The sequence below is a fragment of the Equus asinus genome, chromosome 2 (assembly GCF_041296235.1).
Source record: "Equus asinus isolate D_3611 breed Donkey chromosome 2, EquAss-T2T_v2, whole genome shotgun sequence".
NCBI classification, from domain to species: domain Eukaryota; kingdom Metazoa; phylum Chordata; class Mammalia; order Perissodactyla; family Equidae; genus Equus; species Equus asinus.
Genome location: NC_091791.1, coordinates 82145898 through 82169704, shown reverse-complemented (window position 1 = coordinate 82169704; position 23807 = coordinate 82145898). Strand labels below are relative to the sequence as shown.

The window sequence follows — 23807 nt, the reverse complement described above, 5'->3', positions numbered from 1 at the left end:
ATAAATATTACATAAACACTACAGTAAACTTAAAATCTTTAACTCCTTCAACAAAAGAGAGAACACCTTATGATTCAAATTTACCTTATAGATTCACTCGCAGCTTTGTCTTTTACAGTAGAAGAGAAGGAAGAATGAGTTTTGTCTTCAAATAAGTAAGAGAGTGGTGGCTTGACCACATCTGTTGAGGGAAAAAGTACATATTATCTTTATCTAATGACCATAGTTATCTGCTATATTTATATGTTGAGTCAAGAAGCCACTATTACCTCCTGATTTTTGTCTATCCCTAAGGAGATACTTATTTGGAATAGTTAAGTAACATCTCTGTAGACGCCTCCTCTCTCGATTTGGCCCCTCTGTTGGATCCAACTGCCACGAAGTTGGATAGTAGGTGGGATCATACCAGACTGCTCTGCAAGTGAAAATAAAAGAACGTTTTAAGTGGCAATCTGAAGAAGTACTTATAGCTTTTAAAAAAAATTGTTATAAAAACTGAATAAATAAATCAAAATGGATCTATTCAATTAAAAAACCCAGCTGTTTATATATTAGATTAGGGAATGCATACACATAGTTTCTAAAAGAACGACATAAAAAAAATAAGTGCCCTTTTGCTCCTGAATCCTAGTCTCCCAGTTCCCCACCTGGAGGCATGCTCTGCTACCAGGTTTTTCTATCTATTAAATTTTTAAAAAGATATATTCATGCCTACTATGAATGCTTTAGCAACATGTATGCTTTAGTGATACACTGGACTTAATATGGCTAGCTAAAAGAAAAATCCATTTTCCAAATTAAGTTTTTACATTTCCCATTTTGCCTACTAATATAACAAATAAAATTCGTTCATTTCTATAGTTTAAATCACATTTCTTAAAATGCTTAAATACAAAGAAATATTTTAAATGAAAGAGAATAGTTTAATCCTATTAAATATATTTTTAGAAATAGATAAGAGGAAAAACATCACCCTTAATTCTACTACCCTAAGCATACCAAAATACTGGTAGTGGTTATTTTCTTCATTTTAAAAATTGCAGTTATAATTATTATGAATATACATTTCTATATCCTGCCTTCTTTCACTAAATACATTATAATCTTTATCGTCATCATTTAAAGTGGCTAATATTGCATTAAGTGGATAAATCATAATGTATCCAATCCTGTTACTATTATTATATACTTAAGTTGTTTCCAATTATTCACTAGCATAAACAATGCAGAGATGAAACCTTTATGTTTATTGCCTTTCCATATTTTGAGTATTTTCCTTAGGATAGAATGACTAAAATAGGATAACTGGAGCTTGAAATAAAATCTTTGTACGGTTTCTGACATATATTATCAAAGCATACAATGCCACGAAATCTCTGACCAGAGATGAGGATACATTTCTTCCTGCTGTGGATAATAGCACCTAAAAAAATTTTGTAACATAAAAGTTAAATATGGTATCTAAAGGTTTCAAAAAACCAAATTAGCCTCTAGCCATATTGGATATTTTCCCATCTGTTTATTAATTGTATTTGTCTTATGTAAAGAGTGTATTCACGTCTTTTGCTCATTCAAACTTCTGGGATCTTGATACTTTACTTTTAAATCTACATGAATTTTCTAAATAATAAAAATATTAACTGACATATTTGCTGAAAATAAATTTTCATGTTTTATTGTTGCTATGGTTGTTAAATAGATCAGAAAAAATTAAAGTTCAAATCCATTCATTTCTTCTTTGTAGCTTCTTCTATTGTGTTTGAGTTTAGAAAGTGATCCATCCATCAGAGAGTTGATAAACACTCTATTTTCTTCTACTTTATAAACTTTTTGATTTTAATTCTTTTGTTTACCTGGAATTTGCCTTAGTGTATAATGTTTAGTTTTTCGAGCACCTCAAAGTCATACTAACCAGTTATCTTAACCAAATTCAGAGAATAATACTTTAGTTTCCCTCTTTTCGTTATTTGTATTTTTAAATTATATTATTAAAGTCTTAGCTAGAAAAAGATCTATTTCCCAACTACCCTCTTTCAGTGATTTTTCTAGTCTTTTACAAAGATCAGAATTAAAAATTAAAGCCAATATACAGATTTTATTATCCAGAAGAGCTAATGCCTCTCTCTCTCATTATCTTCCCCACCCCCAACAATTTTTAAAAAATATTCTCATAGGATTATCGTTCAAGATGAAATCATAAGTGATTAAACAAAGAACATTTAAACTAATGAAATAATGTTATGAATCGTTATTCTGGAAGAATTACATATGATTTTTAACATCAATAGATAAAATATTCATGAAGACAACCTGAAAATGTCCCACTTCGCTTACCGATCATGCGTCAGTTGTTGGATAAGTTCCTGCCAATGTCTGCTAGCACTGAGATCTACTTTATACATTCCTCTGATATGCTGGATCACCTTTTTTCTCTCAATTCCTTGGGACAGAGACACTGCCTGGGTGATATCTGCAGCAATTTTGGATATATCCTTTGATTTTGAATCAAGACGCTGAAAGAGACTAAACAAACAAGATTGCCCATAAGTAAGCATATGTAGAACATTAATGTATATCAAAATATGGCACTTTAACACTAAAAGTATATGTGAAATCTAATGCATTCCTAAAAGACATAACTTTTAGAACACACAAAATCCTACCTTTGTTGATTATGATTAACTCTTTTCTGCCAGGTGGTTTTATTCACACCTTCTTCAGTTTCATATTTCTTTTGTTCCTAAAAGATTTGGACAATATACCATATAAAACTTATCATTTAATGGTGGCACAGAGCCCAACAAACTAATTTTAAAACCAAGTTAACAAAGAAAAAATATTCCCCAGGAGACCAGAATATTAAACTATATTAACCACTTAAATAATGTTGTATTTCCCCTTTGTTTCCATACAGTCTAGGTCAAAGAAATTAGGTTACAGTAGTTAACCAGGGTGGCCACACCTGATAGGTTTGCATAGTTGCTTGCTTTCCTATTTTGCTTTTTCATTAACGAACCCATAACTCAAGGTTTATGCTTCAACTTGCTTGCGACTATAAAAATCTTTCCTTTGCTGAAAGCTACTGATAACAGACAAGAATGAATAGAGAAAAAATAAAACACTCCTTAAAATAAGCCTATATTTTCTCTTATAGTAAAAAAGCAATATAAAGTAAAAAATTATTTCAAATTCACTATCAGTGATACTCCATGATAAAAAATTCTTTCAATCATTCTTTAATTATATTCGACAGAATCTTCTAAGAAACAGTTACGGCGTCACTGACTCACCTCCTTGATCATTTTAACAAGGTCTGATTTTGCTGACGCACTAGGAGGGCTGCACTTATGACCACATGATTTTAAAGCATTCATAAGCAGTTCTGCTGCGTCCAGTTCTTCTTCAGTCAGTTCATCGTGGTGGTTGTGTATCAACTCTGACAAATACAAAACTAACTTGGGTCCATGCTTTAAAAAAAAAAGTAATAATTTTTTTAGTAATAAAGAACTTTTGTTTTTTACACTTAAATTTTTTAACAGTAATTAATTTAAATTATATTGCTAGATTTATTTGGTTGGATCTGGTTTGAACAAATCAGTTAAAACAGACATTTTGGGACAATTGAAATGTGATTATGCATTGGATATTTGATGATATTAGGGTATATGCTAATTTTGTTAGGTTGTTATAGTTACATAGGAAAACGTCTTTTGAAAAATGTTGTGATTTCTATAATTTACTTTAAAATACTTCAGAAAAAGAAGGAATGATACCAATATAATAAAAATATTAACAACTGTTAAATCTAGGTGATGGTTATATGCTATTCATTATACTATTCCCTCTACTTTTCTTAGTATGTTTGAAAATTTTCATTGTAAAAGGTCAAAAGGAAGGAAAGAAGGAAAAGAAAAGAAAGAAACCAAGCTTTTAAGGAAAGAATTGGGAAAGGATTTGCTGAACGAATATAGGTGTTGATGCAAATAATCCATAACCCATCTATAAATGAAAATCTGGGTGAGTTTATTCTGAGCCAAAATGTGAGGACGATAGCCCGGGCCTTCCTTTCCCAAGGAAGGAAGGGCACCAAAGAAGTGGGGTGTACAGAGTGGTTATATACCCTCAAAGAGGATGTTTCACATATGATTGAAATGTCCCTTTTACAATAGTCACGAGATTGCTCTGTTGGCACAGCGATTGATGGACACCGCAGGTAGCAGGTCTGCTGTCTCAGTGGACACAGCAGGGTGGTAGGTCTGTTGTCTTGAGCTGGATGGTCACAGGTGAGTTGGGTGGTCACAGGTGAGCTGGGCAGTCACAAGTGATCACAGCGATCATGTCCTAGTCTAGGGAGAAATGCTTATCCTTAAGGAAATGCTAATGTGGGGGGAAGTTGCATCTTTATCTTAAGGGTATTTGTTCTTGCCATAGGAAATGCTTAAAGTGGATACACAATGTATGCTCAGTGGCCATGTCAGGCCCTTTTGGAAAAACAGGCAGGCCGAATTAGGTTTACCCTAAATGGCTTCCTCATATACTCCAATATATCCTATTGCTTGCCATTTCTATTTGTCACAGGAAATAAGCTTGGGATAAAGGAAATAATTCTTAGTTCTTTTCACAGAAAAACTGAACTGGAAGGGAAACTTTCCTTTAAACTTCAAGGTAATAGAATTATGCTTATTTATTCTTACTCCTTTGATTTCAGCTTAGTATAGTAGATGTTGGTGAACATTCCAAAACAAAAGCCTATCTTTGCATTCGCTTGTAAGCATTGACTACTCCCTAGGGAGAACAAAAGGTGAACAACTACAAAACCAGCACTCAGTTCTATGTGTACGTACAGAGAAGAGTTGGTTTAGGCCAAGCTTTTACGAACAGACTCTATAACCAAAATTAGAGTGTTACTCAGGGTAACAACAATTGTTCTTCACAGAGTAAACCTAAATTGAAGTTTGATTAATAATTTTTTAAGTGGCCCTTCCATGCTATAGACATTACACCTGATCGTTATATGTACACTATGTATTAAGTAGACATTAATTTTGGCAACAAGTTAAACATGCATAATTTTACTTTAAAAAATTTGCACCGATATAAATACTACTGCATTTGGCTTTATGACATTTTAAACTGTGAAGAGTATTAAATGTCAACAAATGGATTTGGAAACTATTACGTTTTGGGTGATATTTAAATTAACATGCTGAATCACAGTATGTTATTTCCCAAAAGCATAAGATGAACATATGCAATGATGGAAATAGAAAAGCTCATTTTAATGCAACATTTTAAATTAGTCAGGAGACAGCTGCTACTTGACCAAAAGAGAAAAATGAACAGATGCTCATGAGTAAAAGACCTGAAGAGTTGGTAAATAAGGAGAAATGGTAGATGACTAGAATATTTTCACATGTGTGTCTTAAAAGTAATGTCCCTGATATAACTCTAAAAATACTTCAGTTTAGTATTCAGTGACATTCTAAAATCATCCTGAAAAACTATCAGAAACGTTTTTATTCATTCTGAATATTCAAAGAAACACATGATTTTTTTAAACACCAAAGTTGTTTCTAATATCTCATTTTAACATCCTCTGATCACTCATTTATGGATTATAGTTCTTGGAACTAGAAAAGGTGTTACTGGAGTTAGACGCAAAAAAAAAAAAGTCTTGTTTTCAGTCCTCAAAAGGAGTTTAATCTATTAAACACAAAGCCTTAGAAAATCATAAAATGCTAAAACATGTAAAAATAAAATTTTCAATGAAGCTTCCAAGAAGGAAGGGTTCAAGTGGATTCAAGAATAGGAGGAAGGTTTTGAAGGTGGTATAGTGTGAGCTGGGTATATGGATAAATGAACAGAATGGGTATACAGACAGACAAAGGAGAGGAAATAAAGCGTTTCATGCTGGGGGGACAACATGAATAAAGCAGCATGGCAGTAGGAATACACAAAACGTGAAGATGCTGCAAGAGACAAGGATGAGACTATCTTGAAAGGAGGAGGGGCTACAGACTGGAGAATTAATCAGACTTGAGTTGTAACAGTAGAAAAGAAGCCTGGAGCTTTAAAAATCAGGCAAAGTACAAACAAAATACAGCTTGTAGGCAGCTGCAAAAAAGGCAGGAGAAGATCCCTGTATACTGCTATGGAATGATCTCTAGGATAAACTGTTAGCTAAAGAAAGCAGATTAAGGTGTGCATAGTTTACTATCTTTGTGTTGACAAGTGGGGGAGATATATATACTTACATGTGTGTACACAGATTTGCTTATATCTTCAAAAGAAATAAAAAACAAAGATGGTTACCTACAGGGAAAGGGAAAGAATGCGGGGAGGGTATAGGGATAAAAGCTAGAACCTCTCTGAATGTGCTGTTTCACAATTTTGATTTTGAAGCATGTAGACATTTTACATAATTAAAAACAAAATTAAACAAATAAAAACACAATGGAATCCCTAAAAATAGAAAAAAAAAGAAGAAAAAAAACCCCTACTTAGTTGAAGCTAGTGGCATAACCAAATAAAGAAACTTATTTAAAGCTTTTAGAATACAGTATTTTCACTGTACACCCATAATAGTATCCTAAGAACAAGAAGAACCACAAGGAAATCTTAAACTGCATTCAGCAGGCTTGTTTTTCAGTGTAATGTTGGTTACCTTATTTTGAAGATGTTATATATACATGGAAAGATAAAGCAAATAAGTAATTATGTTAGTATCATCAGGAACCAAAGTTATCAACATTAATTACAAAAATAAAAATATAAAATCCAAGAAAAAGTAAAAGTGTCAGTACGAACTCATGATTTATTTTTCTTCCTAAAAAATACAAATTTCCTAGCTTTGTCCATTAAAAAGGCTGAGAAGAAATGACAACCCAACAGAAATGAATGTACGTAGTCCTACATTTGTAGTCTCTAAATACTATTATCTCATTAAAGTCAAATACAGGCTTCTTTGGGGGAAAAGTTTGGTTCCAGGTCTGAGGAAGGAAACGTACAAGATGAGCCTGGGACATTCTTCTGTTCCAGAAAGCAAGGAAGTTAAATCATACCAACTTGTTAAAAATTAAAAAGGCCATGCTAAAAGAACACAACAACTTGAATCTACAGGGGTGTTAATTTGAATATCAAACAGAATTATAACTGCAATAGTTTGAAAATTTATAAACTTTATTAAAAATTTGTAAACTTTATAAAAATTTATGAAATAAAAACATTTATTAAAAATACCTGAGTCTATAATGACACTTCAAAAATAAAAACAAATACAAAAATTGGAGGTTGTTAGGACACCAACTCATTATTCTAAAAATTAATAAATAGGGGAAAGAAAGAACCATTTATCTTGCCTTTTCTACACAGACTGTATTTTAGGGTAGCCAAGTAGTTGACAAGGGAATGTTCTTCCTTATAGAAGAATCAGAGCTAATAGAGGCTGGAGATCCCTATTCTGCAACTGCTAATGAAAAAGTGGCTCTTGGCAACTATCATCAAGGGCTGCTAGAACTAAGTTCTAGCTTAGTTACTTTAACTAAGTTAAAGACTGAGGGTGAAGTTTATACTGGATGGATCAGGCTGATACCATCTATTTAAAAGCAGGGCAACTAGACATTCTGTGCCTCCTGCTATGATATCATAGAAAATGCAAAGCACTCCTAATAAAGTATTCTTTTAAACAAACACACACAAAAACAAATATGAAATGAAGAACTACAATTTAATAAAGTCTCTAGATCTAGAGCCACAAGGACACAATCAACCACATTCAGAACGTGGGAAACTCTACAACATATGACCCAGTTTCATCAACAAATAAATGACATTTTAAAAAATGGTTGGGGAGGGTAATTGCCACGGATTAAAAAGATTTAGTAAACATCAAACAAATGCAATGTGTGGGCACTGTCTGGATCCAGAATCAAGCAAACTATTAAAAAAATTATAAGAAAATTGGGAAAATTTAAACACTGACTGGGTATTAGGTGATAATGAACTATTGTTAATATTATTGTGTAATAAGTTTAAAAAGGTCCTTATTGGTCAGAGATACATATTGAAGTATTTGAAGGTAAAATAATTTGATACCTGATATTTGTTTCAAAATACTACAAGGAAAAATTAAAGTTGGATAATAGTCATGGAATTCTTTCTTGATTTCTCCTTTTAGGTATGTTTGAAAGTTTCCTTAATAATCTTTAAAAAAAATCAGGTACAGTAATTTGGTCTTGAGGTGGAGAGGAGGTTATGGCAGTGATCTGAGCATAAGAGGTGAAAGCGTGAACTAGGATGGGGCCAGCAGACTACTGAGAAAGACACAGCTAAATAAACGACTAGCCTTGGCCTCTCTTATTTCAAGAAAGAAGAAAAAGTCAACCATAGTTCCAATGTTTCAAGCTAAAATCAATAAAGATACCACTGACCAAAACAGAGTAGTGTAGAAGGGAAGCTGGTATGCAAAAAAGAGGAATACGAACACCAGGCTTGGATTTTGATGGATGGCAACTTTGCTGAGTACAAAGAAACCAAAGAACACCACTTCAAATTCTCCACAGAGGAGACGTTGGGGCTGGATATACTTGTGCCTTGGGAAGGGAAGACAATGCCCTTAGTGCACTTGGGAGAGCCTTAATATTGGAAAGAGCATCTAAAAATATCACTTCAACACTATAACCTTTTGGATCCTAATATCATATGTCTGAGTTTCCCAGGTATTAAAGGTATACCTGTTCTTTCTTATATATCAGCTATTACTTTACTTGTAAGGGTATAATTTACATATAATAAAGCATACAGGTGTTAAGTGTTCATTTCTATGATTTTTGACAATTGCATACACCCATGTATGCAATAAGTATGCATACCATGTATACCACTACCTAAAATAAGATATAGTACATTTTTATCATCCCAGAAAGTTTCCTGATGCCCCTTTCCAGTCAATTACCCTTCTCACTGCCCCGCTCCTCACAGAGACAACTACTGTCTTGAATTCTATCATATCTTAATTTTGCCTGTTCATGGACTTCATATAAAATGGAATTACAGAATGTGTACTCTTTTGTGTTTGGCTGTTCCTTTCACCAACACAATGTTTTTGAGCTTCATTCATAATGGTAGGTGTATCAGCAGTCTTTCCTTTTTATTGCTGTATAATAGTCTATTGTATAAATATATCACAATTTGTTTATATATTCTCCTGTTGATAGACATTTGGGTTATTTCCAACTTTTGGCTATTATGAAAAAGGATTTTTTTTTTAGGAAGACTGGCTCTGAGCTAACATCTATGCCCATCTTCCTCTATATGTGGGACGCCTGCCACAGCATGGCTTGATAAGTGGTGCATGGGTCCGCACCTGGGATCTGAACTGGCGAACCCCAGGCCATCAAAGCGGAGCATGTGAACTCAAGTGCTGTGCCACCAGGCTGGCTCTGTCACGGATGTTTTTGTACAAGTCTTTTTTTTTTTTATTGAGTTAATGATAGGTTACAATCTTGTGTGATTTCAGTTGTACATTAATGTTTGTCATTCGTGTTGTAGGTGCACCATTTCACCCTTTGTGCCCACCCCCCACCCCACCTTTCCCCTGGTAGCCACTAATCTGTTTTCTTTGCCCACATTTTTAAATTCCTCATATGAGTGGAGTCATACAGAGATTATCCTTCTCTAACTGGCTTATTTCACTTAACATAATTCCCTCAAGGTCCATCCATGTTGTTGCAAATGGGATGATTTTGTTCTGTTTTGCAGCTGAGTAGTATTCCATCGTATACATGTACCACATCTTCTTTATCCATTCGTCTGTTGATGGGCACTTAGGTTGCTTCCATGTCTTGGCTATTGTAAATAATGCTGCAATGAACATTGGGGTGCATAGGACTTTTGGAATTGCTGACTTCAAGCTCTTTGGACAGATAGCCAGTAGTGGAATGGCTGGATCATATGGTAGTTCTATTTTTAATTTTTTGAGGAATCTCCATACTGTTTTCCATAGTGGCTGCACCAGTTTGCATTCCCACCGGCAGTGTATGAGGGTTTCATTCTCTCCACAGCCTTTCCAACATTTGTTACTATTAGATTTAGATATTTTTGCCCTTCTAATGGGTCTAAGGTGATATCTCAGTGTAGTTTTGATTTGCATTTCCCTGATGATCAGCGATGATGAGCATCTTTTCATGTGCCTATTAGCCATCCGTATATCTTCTTTGGAGAAATGTCTGTTGATGTCTCCAGCTCATTTTTTGATTGGGTTGTTTGATTTTTTGTTGTTGAGTTGTGAGAGTTCCTTATATATTATGGATATTAAGCCTTTGTCAGATATATGACTTGCAAATATTTTTTCCCAGTTAGTGGGTTGTTTTTTTGTTTTAATCCTGTTTTCATTTGTCTTGAAGAAGCTCTTTAGTCTGATGAAGTGCCATTTGTTTATTCTTTCTATTGTTTCCCTTCTCTGAGAAGACATGGCATCCGAAAAGGTCCTTTTAATACTGATGTCAAAGAGTGTACTGCCTACGTTTTCTTCCAGAAGCCTTATGGTTTCAGGTCTCACCTTTAGGTCATTGATCCATTTTGAGTTTATTTTGGCGAATGGTGAAAAAGAATGGTCAATTTTCATTCATTTACATATGGCTTTCCAGTTTTCCCAGCACCATTTGTTGAAAAGACTTTCTTTTCTCCATTGTATGCACTCAGCTCCTTTGTCGAAGATAAGCTGTCCATAGATGTGTGGTTTCATTTCTGGGCTTTCAATTCTGTTCCATTGATCTGTGCACCTGTTTTTGTACCAGTACCATGCTGTTTTGATTACTGTAGCTTTGTAGTAAGTTTTGAAGTCAGGGATTGTGATGCCTCCTGTTTTGTTCTTTTTTCTCAGGATTGCTTTAGCAATTCAGGGTCTTTTGTTGTCCCATATAAATTTTTGGGTTCTTTGTTCTAATTCTGTAAAGAATGTCACTGGGATTCTGATTGGGATAGCAGTGAATCTGTAGATTGCTTTAGGTAGAACGGACGTTTTAACTATGTTTATTCTTCCAATCCATGTACATGGAATGTCTTTCCATCTCCTTATGTCGTCATCCAATTCTCTCAGAAAGGCCTTGTAATTTTCATTATATAGGTCCTTCACTTCCTTAGTTAAATTTACCCCAAGGTATTTTATTCTTTTTGTTGCGATTGTGAAGGGTATTGTGTTCTTGAGTTCTTTTGTGTTAGTTCGTTATTAGAATATAGAAATGCTACTGATTTATGCAAATTGATTTTATACCCTGAAACTTTGCTGTAGTTGTTGATTACTTCTAAGAGTTTTCCAATGGATTCTTTGGGGTTTTCTATATATAAGATCATGTCATCTGCAAACAGTGAGAGTTTCACTTCTTCCCTCCCTATTTGGATTCCTTTTATTCCTTTTTCTTGCCTGATTGCTCTGGCCAGGACCTCCAGTACTACGTTAAATAAGAGTGGTGATAGAGGGCATCCTTGTCTCATTCCTGTTTTCAGGGGGATGGCACTCAGTTTTTGCCCATTGAGTATGATGTTGGCTGTGGGTTTGTCATATATGGCCTTTATTATGTTGAGGTAGTTCCCTTCTATGCCCATTTTGTTCAGAGTTTTTATCATAAATGGCTGTTGGATCTTGTCAAATGCTCTCTCTGCATATATTGAGATGATCATGTGGTTTTTTATTCCTCAGTTTGTTGATGTGGTGTATCATGTTGATTGATTTGCGGATGTTGAACCATCCCTGTGTCCCTGGTATGAATCCCAACTGATCATGATGTATGATCCTTTTGATGAATTGCTGAATTCTGGTGGCCAAAATTCTGTTTAGAATTTTTGCATCTATGTTCATCAGTGATATTGGCCTGTAGTTCTCTTTTTTCGTGGTGTCCTTGTCAGGTTTTGGTATCAGCGTGATGTTGGCCTCATAGAATGTGTTAAGAAGTGTTCCATCCTCCCTAATTTTTTGGAATAGTTTGAAAAGGATAGGTATTAAATCCTCTCTGAAAGTTTGGTAGAATTCCCCAGGGAAGCCATCTGGTCCTGGGGTTTTATTCTTAGGGATGTTTTTGATTGCTGTTTCAATCTCTCTCCTTGTGATTGGTCTGTTCAAATTGTCTGCTTCTTCTTGAGTGAGCTTTGGGAGATTGTAGGAGTCCAAGAATTTATCCATTTCCTCTAGGTTATCCATTCTATTAGCATAGAGTTTTTCGTAGTATTCTCTTATAATCCGTTGTATTTCTGTAGAGTCTGTTGATATTTCTCCTCTTTCATTTCTGATTTTGTTTATTTGAGCTCTCTCTCTTCTTTTCTTTGTAAGTCTGGCTAGGGGTTTGTCAATTTTATTTATCTTCTCAAAGAACCAGCTCTTTGTTTCATTGATTCTTTCTACTGCCTTTTTCGTTTCAATAGTATTTATTTCTGCTCTGATTTTTATTATTTCTCTCCTTCTGCTGACTTTGGGCTTTATTTGTTCTTCTTTCTCTAGTTCAGTTAGGTGTAGTTTAAGATTGCTTATTTGGGATTTTTCTTGTTTGTTAAGATGTGCCTGTATTGCAATGAATTCTCCTCTAAATACAGCTTTTGCTGTATCCCATATGAGTTGGTATGGTATGTTATCATTTTCATTAGTTTCCAGGTATTTTTTGATTTCTTCTTTAATTTCTTCAATGATCCATTGGTTGTTCAGTAGTGTATTGTTTAGTCTCCACATCTTTGTGCCTTTCTCAGCTTTTTTCTTGTAATTAATTTCTAGCCTTATAGCATTATGATCAGAGAAGATGCTTGTTATTATTTCAATTTTTTAAAATTTGTACAGGCTTGCCTTGTTTCCCAACATACGGTCTATCCTTGAGAATGTCCCATGTGCACTTGAGAAGAATGTGTATTCTGCTTTTTTAGGGTGAAGTGATCTATATACGTTTATTAACTCCAATTGTTTTAGTTTTTCGTTTAGCTCCACTATTTCTTTGTTGATTTTCTGTCTGGATGATCTGTCCATTGATGTGAGTGGGGTGTTGACGTCCCCTACTATTATTGTGTTGTTTTTAACATCTTCCTTTAGGTCTGTTAATAGTTGCTTTATGAACCTTGGTGCTCCTGTGTTGGGTGCATAGATATTTATAAGCATTATTTCTTTGATGAAGTGTCCCTTTGATCATTATATATTGTCCCTGTGTGTCTTTCTTTACCTGTCTTATTTTGAAACCCACTTTGTCTGATATAAGAATTGCAACACCTGCTTTTTTTTCCTTGCTATTGGCTTGAAGTATTGTCCTCCACCCCTTCACTCTGAGACTGTGTTTGTCCTTGGGGCTGAGGTGCGTTTCCTGGAAGCAACAAATTGTTGAATCTTGTTCTTTAATCCATTTTGCCACTCTGTGTCTTTTTATTGGAGAGTTCAATCTGTTTACATTAAGAGTGATTATTGATGCATGTGGACTTAAAGCTGTCAATCTGTTGCTCATTATCTGCCTTTCCTGCTTTTCTCTTCCAGTGTGCTTTATCCTACCCATTTGATACTGCAATTTCTTATGCTGGGTTTCTTAGATTTTTGCTTATTTATGATTTGTGTCTCTGTTCTGTTATTTAGTTTAGTGGCTACCCTGAAGTTTGTATTTAGAATCTCGTGTATAATATAGTCTATTCTCAGGTGGTCTCTTACTTGCTTGGCCTAGACTAATTTAGTCCCTTTGCTCTTCCCCTCCTAAATTATTATTTTCACTTCTTGTTCCAACTTGTGATATGAGTTTGTAGTTAAGAGTGATAAGATGGTCTTGGCTTTGGTAGTTTCCTTACCTTTATCCTAATGCTATGGTTGAATATTTGCTATCCTACTCTGGCTCTATTTATCTGTCTCCCTACTCTGTGGTTTGTGACCCTTTTCTCCTTTTTTTCTTTTTTCAGATATGAGAGCCTTCTTGAGGATTTCTTGTAGTGGAGGACTTTTAGTTACAAATTCCCTTAACTTTTGTTTGTCTGGAAAAGATTTAATTTCTCCCTCATATCTGAAGGATATTCTTGCTAGATAGAGTATTCTTGGCTGAAGATTTTTATCTTTTAAAGCTTTGAATATGTCACTCCATTCTCTCCTAGCTTGTAAGGTTTCTGCAGAGAAATCCGCTGAAAGTCTGACAGGAGCTCCTTTGTAGGTAATTCTCTTTTGTCTTGCAGCCCTGAGTATTCTTTCCTTGTCATTCATTTTTGCCATTTGTACTACCATATGCCTTGCAGTAGGTCTTTTTACATTGACAAATCTAGGAGATCTGAAAGCTTCCTCTACACACATTTCTCTCTCAATCCCTAGATTTGGGAAGTTCTCTTCTATAATTTCATTAAGCACACTTTCTGCTCCATTTTCCTTTTCCACGTTCTTGGGAATTCCTATGATCCTTAAATTCTTTCTCCTCATTGAATCTGCTCTCTAATACTTTCCTCATTCCTTTTAATCCTTGGTTCTCTTTCTTCCTCTGTCTGGAGCCATTCAGCCTGTCTATCTTCGATTATGCTAATTTGCTCTTTTATGGAGTCTACCTGGGCATTCAGGGAATCCGTATTCTGTTTTATCTGGCCCATTGTGTTTTTCATCTCCAGTAATTCTCTTTGACTCTTCTTTATAATTTCAATCTCTTTTGTGAAGTAACTCCAGAACTCAGCTTGTTTCTCTATCTTTCTCTCTACCTCATTGAGTTTTTTGATTATAGCTGCTCTGAACTCATTTTCATTTAGTTTACCTAATTCCAAGTCCTCAGGACTTAATTCTATGTTTTTGTTGTTTTCCTTCTGGTCTGGGGCTTTTATAAATTGCTGGATGGTAGAGAAGCGGTTTTTTCTCATGGTGGTAGAATTTGGTTGCAGTTACAGCCTGTCGCCACTAGATGGGGGCAGAGTGCTGCGCGTTCTGAACTCTCCGCCTTCGGGCAAGGTGGCGGCGCCCAGTGCGCTTTGCCGGGGCAGGGGCAGCAGTGGTTTCTCTTGCGCACCGATCTGGATTCGATCAGTTCTGTTCTCTGGTCTCCCGGGGCCCTGGGTTTATGGGGTCCCCGTGCACGGAAGCTTTCCCCCGTCAGCGGGTTTCCACTGTACCAGCGGCGGGAGTCCTAGATGATCCCCTGGTCACACGGCCCCTCCCCCGCTCCTTCCTGGTCCTGCGCGGCAATCCCGGTTTCTACGGGATGAAGCGATGTTCTCTCCTACCCCATTCCAGCTCCTCCGAGGCAGGCAGTAGGGGTTCCGTCCTCTGTCTTTTGATACTGTAGGTCTTTGAGTCCTGGCATTAGGTTCATTAGCTGAAATTCAGGTTTTTTTTCTCAGTCCTTTGTTGCACTTTGGAGGGGAGAGAGTCCTGGGTCAGCTCACCCCGCCATTTTGCTCCTACTCCTTCCGATATTTTTGTACAAGTCTTTTTATGGACATACGTTTTAATTTCTCTTGGGTAACTACTTAAAAATGGAATTTTAGGGGCACAGGTTAAGTGTATGTTTAATTTTATAAGAAACTGCTAAACAGCTGTCTAAAATGGTTATACCAGTTAATTCTCCATCTATCACTCTGTATGTGACAAAACTTACAGACTCTGAAATTCTTTTAAATATTTTGATTTTGATCATTCCAAATGATCAAGTTTTTTTCCACTTTAACTTACTGTACATATTTTTTGAAATATGTTATATGTACTGTTGGTGGAGCTATTCAGTATAGATGGTTTATGTACAATATAATGCTTTTACAAAAGGCTCCAAACAGTTCTTAAAGAAAACACTTTGAGATTTAGTAACAAACTACAAAAGATCTTACAAGAACTCAGATATACTACTACTTAATTTAAGCACCATCAAAAGGAATGGGAAATAAACATAGAGATCAAATTCAGTCTGGCATAGAGCATCTGAAGAAAGACCTCAGGTGATGTTTGCCTGGTAAGAAAACTATATTCATAATGTTAGGCATGAAGAAACAGTTTCATTTCAGTTCTTGTTTTGTACAATTTTATATTTCACCAGTAGTTTTCACGTATCTTACGAAATGCTGAGATACTTACTTGCAGGGATGAACTAAGACAATCTCGTAGTATTTCCTGATGATTCGGTTCACGAACTATTTCAAAAATTTGCTTTCTCTCTTGTGAAGGGTGAGCTGGTGACAAAATATGCACTAGTAGTCGCCCAAGCTGCATTCGGAAGGTTTCCTTACAAGACCATAAGATTTTAGTCCACTGCTGCTTGGAACCACTGGTTTTACTTGAACCCTTAAATCAAAACAGGAATGAATTAGGATCAGACTTCTTAACCAAAAATATACTAACATCAACACAGCCCTAAAGATTTTAATTCTAGATATTTTTAATAGTCAAAATTAAAAGACATACACATTCATTCAAATGAGTGTTTAAAAGAGACGGACATGCACCAATGCTTTATAGTAGCATTATTCAAAATAGCCAAAAGGTGGAAACAATCTAAATGTCCATAAATGGACGAAGGGATAAACAAAATGTGGTATATACATAGAATGGAATGTTATTCAGCCTTAAAAAGGAATGAAGTTCTGATACTTAATTCAACACAATGAACTTTGAAAACATTATGCTAAATGAAATAAGCCACACACAAAAGGACAAATATTGTATGATTAACTTATACGAGGTATCTAGAAAGTCAAATTCATAGAGACAGAAAGTAGAATAGTGGTTATCAGGGGCTGGAGGAAGGGGTAATAAGGAGTTATTATTTAATGGGCAGAGAGCTTCAGTTTGGGATAAGGAGAAAGTTCTGGAGATGAACAGTGGTAACGGTTGTGTAATAATATGAAGGTACTTAGTACCACTGACTTGTACTCTTAGAAAGAGGTTACTATAATAAATTTTATGTTATGTATATTTGACACAATTAAAGAAAGAGAGATGGATGAAGAAGCTACTGTCCTAAGCACTTAAAAAATTACCTAGGGCTTGGAAATTTAAAACAAACAAAAAAAGAACCATCAAAGAACAATGGTAGCTAAATCTGCATTGATTTTGCAAAATAAAAGACAAAGGATTCATAATAAAGACTTGAATTAGTACTAAAAATATTGAGTTTAAAAGTCACAAATCAAAAATTGCATATAAATTGACCATCAGTATTCCCTAACAAATAACCAAATAAGCTGTTTCAACTGTGGTCCCAGTAAGGCTGGGCCAATTCTGATCAAATCTCCTGTATCTGGTTGAAAACTAGAATCAGTACATTTTAGGGTTTATTTGGAGTTTTGGAAATGGCTTTCCAAACATTCCTAGTCCTAAGGGCCCTGTATAAATGATTCAGTCCTAAGTGGAATCTGCAGACATCAAAACCTAGCTTAGATTTAGACATTGGCAGAGTCAGGATTTATGAGTTCTGCTAGAAATAGATCTGCCTCCGGTATCTATGGAGTGAACTGACTGATTTGTTCCCTATGATCAACTGTAAGTGACCTAGAGAAACCCAAGTAAGTCAATGACAAATGTAGCCTGACACTTATCAGTATTCTCTATGTAATTTTGAAGGTACTCAATATGTTTAAGCCAAGACCTAAACTTCATAATAATTCATAATAATAATTCAGGAGTAACTAGCTATAAATAATGTCCTTTAAAAACAGGTTATTAATTTAAACTCTCAAAGTAATCATGAAAGCCCTGTTCTTTTCTGATGTGGATCTTACTAAACTGTAATAATAGAAAATGGCCTTCAGGTTACAGACTTAAAAACCAATGCTGCATGGGGGGCTGGCCCCGTGGCCGAGTGGTTAAGTTCGAGTGCTCTGCTGCAGGCGGCCCAGTGTTTCGTTGGTTCAAATCCTGGGCGCGGACATGGCACTGCTCATCGGACCGCGCTGAGGCGGCGTCCCACATGCCACAGCTAGAAGAACCCACAACGAAGAATACACAACTATGTACCGGGGGGGCTTTGGGGAGAAAAAGGAAGAAATAAAATCTTTAAAAAAAAAAAAAAAACAACCAATGCTGCATGAAGTGAGTCCTTTTGAAAAGGTAAATTAGCTGTATATATTACCCCATTATTCAAATTTCAGGTTGTCTGAGTTTCAGAAAACTGTGAAAGAATACAAATATGATTTTGAAAACATATAATACAGATACACAAGACCTCTAGCTTTTTGTGTGAATAAACATTTCCCAAGTAATTAATTTACTTACAACAGATACTTTGAATCCTTCTACCAGATACGTGAATATTTCTTTCTGAAATGGATTGAAAACTGAAGGCTGGTCATGATAAATATTTTCTTCAGAAATTTCAGTTTGGGAAACTGAGTTCTTGCTTTGAGTTGCACTTTCCGGAGTACTCAAAATGTCAATAATGTCTGGATTAAACTCTTTGAAATAAAAAAAGAATAAAAATTAGTCAAATCACTAATACCTAGATATTACAAATGGTAATGATGTTGATAAAAATATTCTACATAATTAGTAATTCAGTTAACACAAGATAAATATGTGGTAGATATATTAAATGCAGAAGACACAATATACTAGAAAAAGTGAATTCACCCAAAACAGTGTAGACATTTAAACATACATAAGTCATGCAATTGTACATTAAAGATTTATTTTACTAATGAAGATGAATTAACCTGTGAAATTATTAAAGCCATGAGGTTCTTGTACAAATCAAACATAAAAGACCACATGATATTTACATTAGATGGATGTGCAAAGCTGTTTCACTGCTTGTGCTATCCCATTAAATGCTGTGCATATGATAACAATGGTTCCATTTCAGAGTTTAGCCTGGGAACTGGTTGCCCCAAATATAAATTAGAAAAGTTAAAAAAAAAACCCTCCAGTGCATTATGTTTTTCCAGTGATAAACAATTATTGTTTTCTTTTTCCTGTCTTCTTGAGGTTATTAGAACATTTTTTAGAATTCCATTTTGACTTATCTATAGTGCATTTGAGTGTATTTCTTCACATAGCTTTTTAGTGATGCTCTAGGTATTACAACTTATATATATAAATATATAAATAATTAGCCATTACAGATATGAAAATTGAAAGCACAATGTGATATCACTACAGAATGGCTAAAATTAAAAATAGTGACAACTTCAAATACTAGTAAGGATATGAAGAAAACTACATCACTCATACATTGCTGGTGGGAATGCAAAATTATACAGCCACTCAGGAAAAGCTTGGCAGTTTCTCTACAAAAACAAAACACACAACTACCATACAACCCAGCAACTGCACTTCTGGCATTTATCTCAGAAAAATGAAGACATATGTTCACACAAAAACCTGCACATAAAAGTTTATAGCAGTCAGCTTTATTTGCAATAGCCAAAAAGTAGAAACAACACAGATGTTCTTTCAGGTGAATGGTTAAACAAACTGTGGTGTATCCATACTATGGAATACTACTCAGCAAAAACAAAAAAAAGAACAAACTATTGATACATGCAACAACCAGGATGACTCTCCAGAGAATTATGCTGAGTGAAAAAAGCCAATCTTAAAAGGCTACATACTGTATGAGTCCATTTATATGATATTCTTTTTTTTAAAGATTGGCACCTGAGCTAACAACTGTTGCCAATCTTCTTTTTGTTTTTCTTGCTTTATCTCCCCAAACCACCCACCCTCCATCATAGTTGTATATCTTAGTTGTAGGTCCTTCTAGTTGTGGCATATGGGACGTCACCTCCATGTGGCCTAACGAGCAGTGCCATGTCCACGCCCAGGATCTGAACCGGCAAAACTCTGGGCCGCCAAAGAGGAGCACATGAACTTAACCACTCAGCCACGGGGCCAGCCCCTAAATGATATTGTTGAAATGATGAAAAATGGAATTGGAGAGCAGATTAGAGGTTGCCAGGGACTAAAGAGGGGGTGGTAATGGGAGGAAAGTGGGTGTGGCTATGAAAGTCTACATACGGGATCCTTGTGGTGATGGAAATGATATTTCTTGACTGTATTAATGTCAATATCCTGGGAGTGATATTGGACTATAGTTTTGCATGATCCACTGGGGGAAACTGGGTAAAGGGTACATGGGATCTCTGTAATACTTCTTAACAACTGCATGTGACTCTATGATTACCTCACAGGAAAGTTAAAAAAATATATTGGAGGTGCTGTACTGTTTAAAACTCAATGGTCAATCTAGGCCTGCATTTAACACATTAAAAAGTGGACTTCAGAGGAGTGATGTCAGCATCATGGAAGAGTGAACTTGCCTGGGACTTTCTCCCCCCCAATATACAATGAAAAGGAGCATCCATACTCCAACAGAGGACATCCTAACACAACACAAAAACACTGGAGAGACAGGAAGCCACATGACGAAGGGCAGAGAGGCTGGAGTCTCCCTCGGAGGAACTGGAACAGGGTAAGAGAGAACTTTGCTCCCTCGGCTAAAGTCTGTAATCTGCAACCACGGGAAGATCCGTGAGGGAAGGAGCAGGGGAGAGGATGCTCATTCACGGGAACACCAACAAAGCCCTTGGGCCCTTGCAGCCTAGAGGGAAGCCCTCTAATGGGGCGAAAGCTTTCACAGGGGGTGACCTCATCAAGCCAACATCCCAGGAGACCAGATAGCGAGAGTGAGAATGCCTGGAGAGCATGCAGGAGGAACTGCCCCTCCCTCCACCCACCCAGTGCAGCTCCACTGCCTGGGATCTTGACAGAAGGCGTAGGGCTCAGAATACACGGCTCTCGACCCCCACCCAGTGGTGACAGGTGGTAACTGCAACCAAATAATACCAGAATGCAAAAGACCCGACCCACTTCCTCTAACAACATCAGAAGTTACCTCAAATCTCCAGACCAGAGAGAAAATGACAAGTACCCAGAATTCAGTCCTGAGGACACAGAAATATGTCATCTAAATGACAGTGAATTCAAAATAGCTATCACCAAAAAACTCAACGAGGTAAAAGAAAATGAAGAGAAACAATTCAACAAGTTCAGGAGCTACTTCACAAAACAGATTGAAACTATAAAGAAGAATCAATCAGAAACATTAGAGATGAAAGACACATGGAAGAGATAAAACAAAGTATGGATTCCCCAAATGCTTGGGTGGACATCATAGAGGAGTGCATCAGCATAATCCAAGATAGACAGGTTGAAATGCACCAGACAGAGGAGGAGAGAGAACTAAGACTAAAAAGAAATGAAGAAAGTCTCCGAGAAATATCCAACTCAAGGAAATGCAACACAAGAATTACAGGTATTCCAGAAGGAGAAGAGAAGGAGAAAGGAGCAGAAAGCATGTTCAAAGAAATAATAGCAGAGAACTTCCCAAACCTAGGGAAAGAGAGGGACATCTGTGTGGAACAGGCTTCCAGAGCTCCTAGAGTTGTCAATGTAAAAAGACCTACAGGAAGGCATATAGTAGTAAAACTGGAAAAAATGAGTGACAAAGAAAGAATACTAAGGGCAGCAAGGCAGAAGAAAATAACCTACAAAGGCTTTCAGCAGATTTCTCTGCAGAAACCTTACAAGCGAGGAGAGAATGGAACGACATATTCAAATGTTTAAAAGACAAAAATCTTCAGCCAAGAATACTCTATCCAGCAAAAATATCCTTCAGATATGAGGAAGAAATAACATTCCCCCCAAAAAGCTAAGGGATTTGTAGCCACAAGATTCCCCCTACAAGAAATCGTCAAGAAGGCCCTCATACCTGAAAAAAAAAAGGGAGGCAGAGAAAGGGGTCACAAAACACAGAGTAAGGAGATAAACAGGTAGACAGAATCAGAATAGGATAGCAAATACTCAAGTATAGCATTAAGCTAAAGGGAATGAAAACACCAAAAAACAAAGATAATCCTCTCATTTTAACCACAAACTCAAAACACAAGATGGAATAAGATATGAGAAAAACAACTTAGGAGGGGAGGAGGAAAGGGACTGAATCGGTTTAGACTAAGGAAATAAGAGGTCATCAGAAAATGGACTATCTTATACACGAGATTCTGAATACAAACCTCAGGGTAACCACTAAACAAAAAAGCAGAACAGAGACACAAAGAATAAATAAGGAGAAAACAAAGAAACACATCATAAAAAACTACATAATTCAATGGGTAGACCAAAACACACAGGATGAGAAGCAAAGAAAATGCAGGAAAACCAGAAAATGAGTGATAAAATGACAGCATTAAGCCCTCATACATCAATTATCACAATAAATGTAAATGGATTGAATTCTCTAATAAAAAGACACAGAGTGGCGAGATGGATTAAAGAACAAGACCCAACAATATGCTGCCTCCAGGAAACACATCTCAGCTCCGGTGACAAACACAGGCTCAGAGTGAAGGGGTGGATGACAATACTCCAAGCTAATTGGCAAACAAAAGAAAACAGGTGTTGCAATACTTAGACAAAGTAGACTTCAAGATAAGACAGGTAAAGAGAGACAAAGAGGGGCAGTATACAATGATCAAAGGGACACTCCATCAAGAAGAAATAACACTTATAAATATCTATGCACCCAACACAGGAGCACCAAAGTTCATAAAGAAACTATTAACAAACCTAAAAGAAGATATTAACAACAACACAATAACAGTAGGGGACCTCAATGCTCCACACACATCAATGGATAGATCATCCAGACAGAAAACCGCAAGGAAACAGTGGAATTAAATGAAAAGTTAAACCAGTTAATAGACATATATAGAACACTCCATCCAAACACAGCAGAACACACATTCTTCTCAAGTGCGCACAGAACATTCTCAAGGACAGACCATATGCTGGGAAACAAGGCAGGCCTCAATAAATTTAAGAAAGTTGAAATAAGTATCTTTTCCGATCATAATGCTATAAAGCTAGAAACTAATTACAAGAAAAAAAGCTGAGAAAGGGACAAAGATGTGGGGACTAAACAACATGCTATTGAACAGGCAATGGATCATTGAACAAATTAAAGGAGAAATCAAAAAATATCTGGAAACTAATGAAAATGATAACATACCATACCAACTCATAGGGGATGCAGCAAAAGCCATATTAAGAGGGAAATTCAATGCAATACAGGCACATCTTAACAAACAAGAAAAATCCCAAATAAGCAATCTCAAATTACACCTAACTGAATTGGAAAAAGAAGAACAAACAAAGCCCAAAGTCAGCAGAAGGAGAGAAATAAAAATCAGAGCAGAAATAAATGCTATTGAAACAAAAAAGGCAATAGAAAGGATTGGTGAAACAAAGAGCTGGTTCTTTGAGAAGATAAATAAAATTGACAAACCCTTAGCCAGACTTACAAAGAAAAAAAGAGAGAAAGCTCAAATAAACAAAATCAGAAATGAAAGAGGAGAAATAACAACAGACTCTACAGAAATACAACGGATTATAAGAGAATACTACAAAAAACTATATGTCAACAAAATGGAAAATCTAGAGGAAACTGATAAATTCTTAGACACTTGCAACCTTCCAAAGCTGAATCAAGAAGAAACAGACAATCTGAATAGACCAATCACAAGGAAAGAGATTGATACAGTAATCAAAAGCATCCCAAAGCATAAACCCTCAGGATCAGATGGCTTCCCTGGGGAATTCTACCAAACTTTCAGAGAGGATTTAATACCTATCTTTATTAAGCTATTTCAAAAAATTAGGGAAGATGGAACACTTCCTAACACATTCTATGAGGCCAACATCACATTGATAGCAATGCCTGACAAGGACAACACAAAGGAGAACTACAGGTCAATGCGGCTGATGAACATAGCTGCAAAAATCCTCATGAAATTTTGGCAACCTGAATTCAGCAATACATCAAAAGGATCATACATCATGATCA

At 35.9% G+C, this 23807-nt stretch overlaps 1 protein-coding gene across 1 annotated transcript in view; it reads right to left on the bottom strand.

Annotated features, from left to right (window-relative positions):
• LYST (lysosomal trafficking regulator) overlaps positions 1-23807 on the bottom strand; it is a 195446-nt gene that overhangs the window by 54554 nt on the left and 117085 nt on the right. Inside the window, exons 30-36 of the mRNA XM_070492422.1 lie at positions 18182-18360; positions 16046-16252; positions 3291-3467; positions 2664-2740; positions 2335-2523; positions 270-415; positions 85-181 (exon numbers count right to left, since the gene is read on the bottom strand). Coding sequence (XP_070348523.1) covers positions 85-181; positions 270-415; positions 2335-2523; positions 2664-2740; positions 3291-3467; positions 16046-16252; positions 18182-18360 — 1072 coding nt within the window. The remainder of the gene's footprint in view (positions 1-84; positions 182-269; positions 416-2334; positions 2524-2663; positions 2741-3290; positions 3468-16045; positions 16253-18181; positions 18361-23807) is intronic.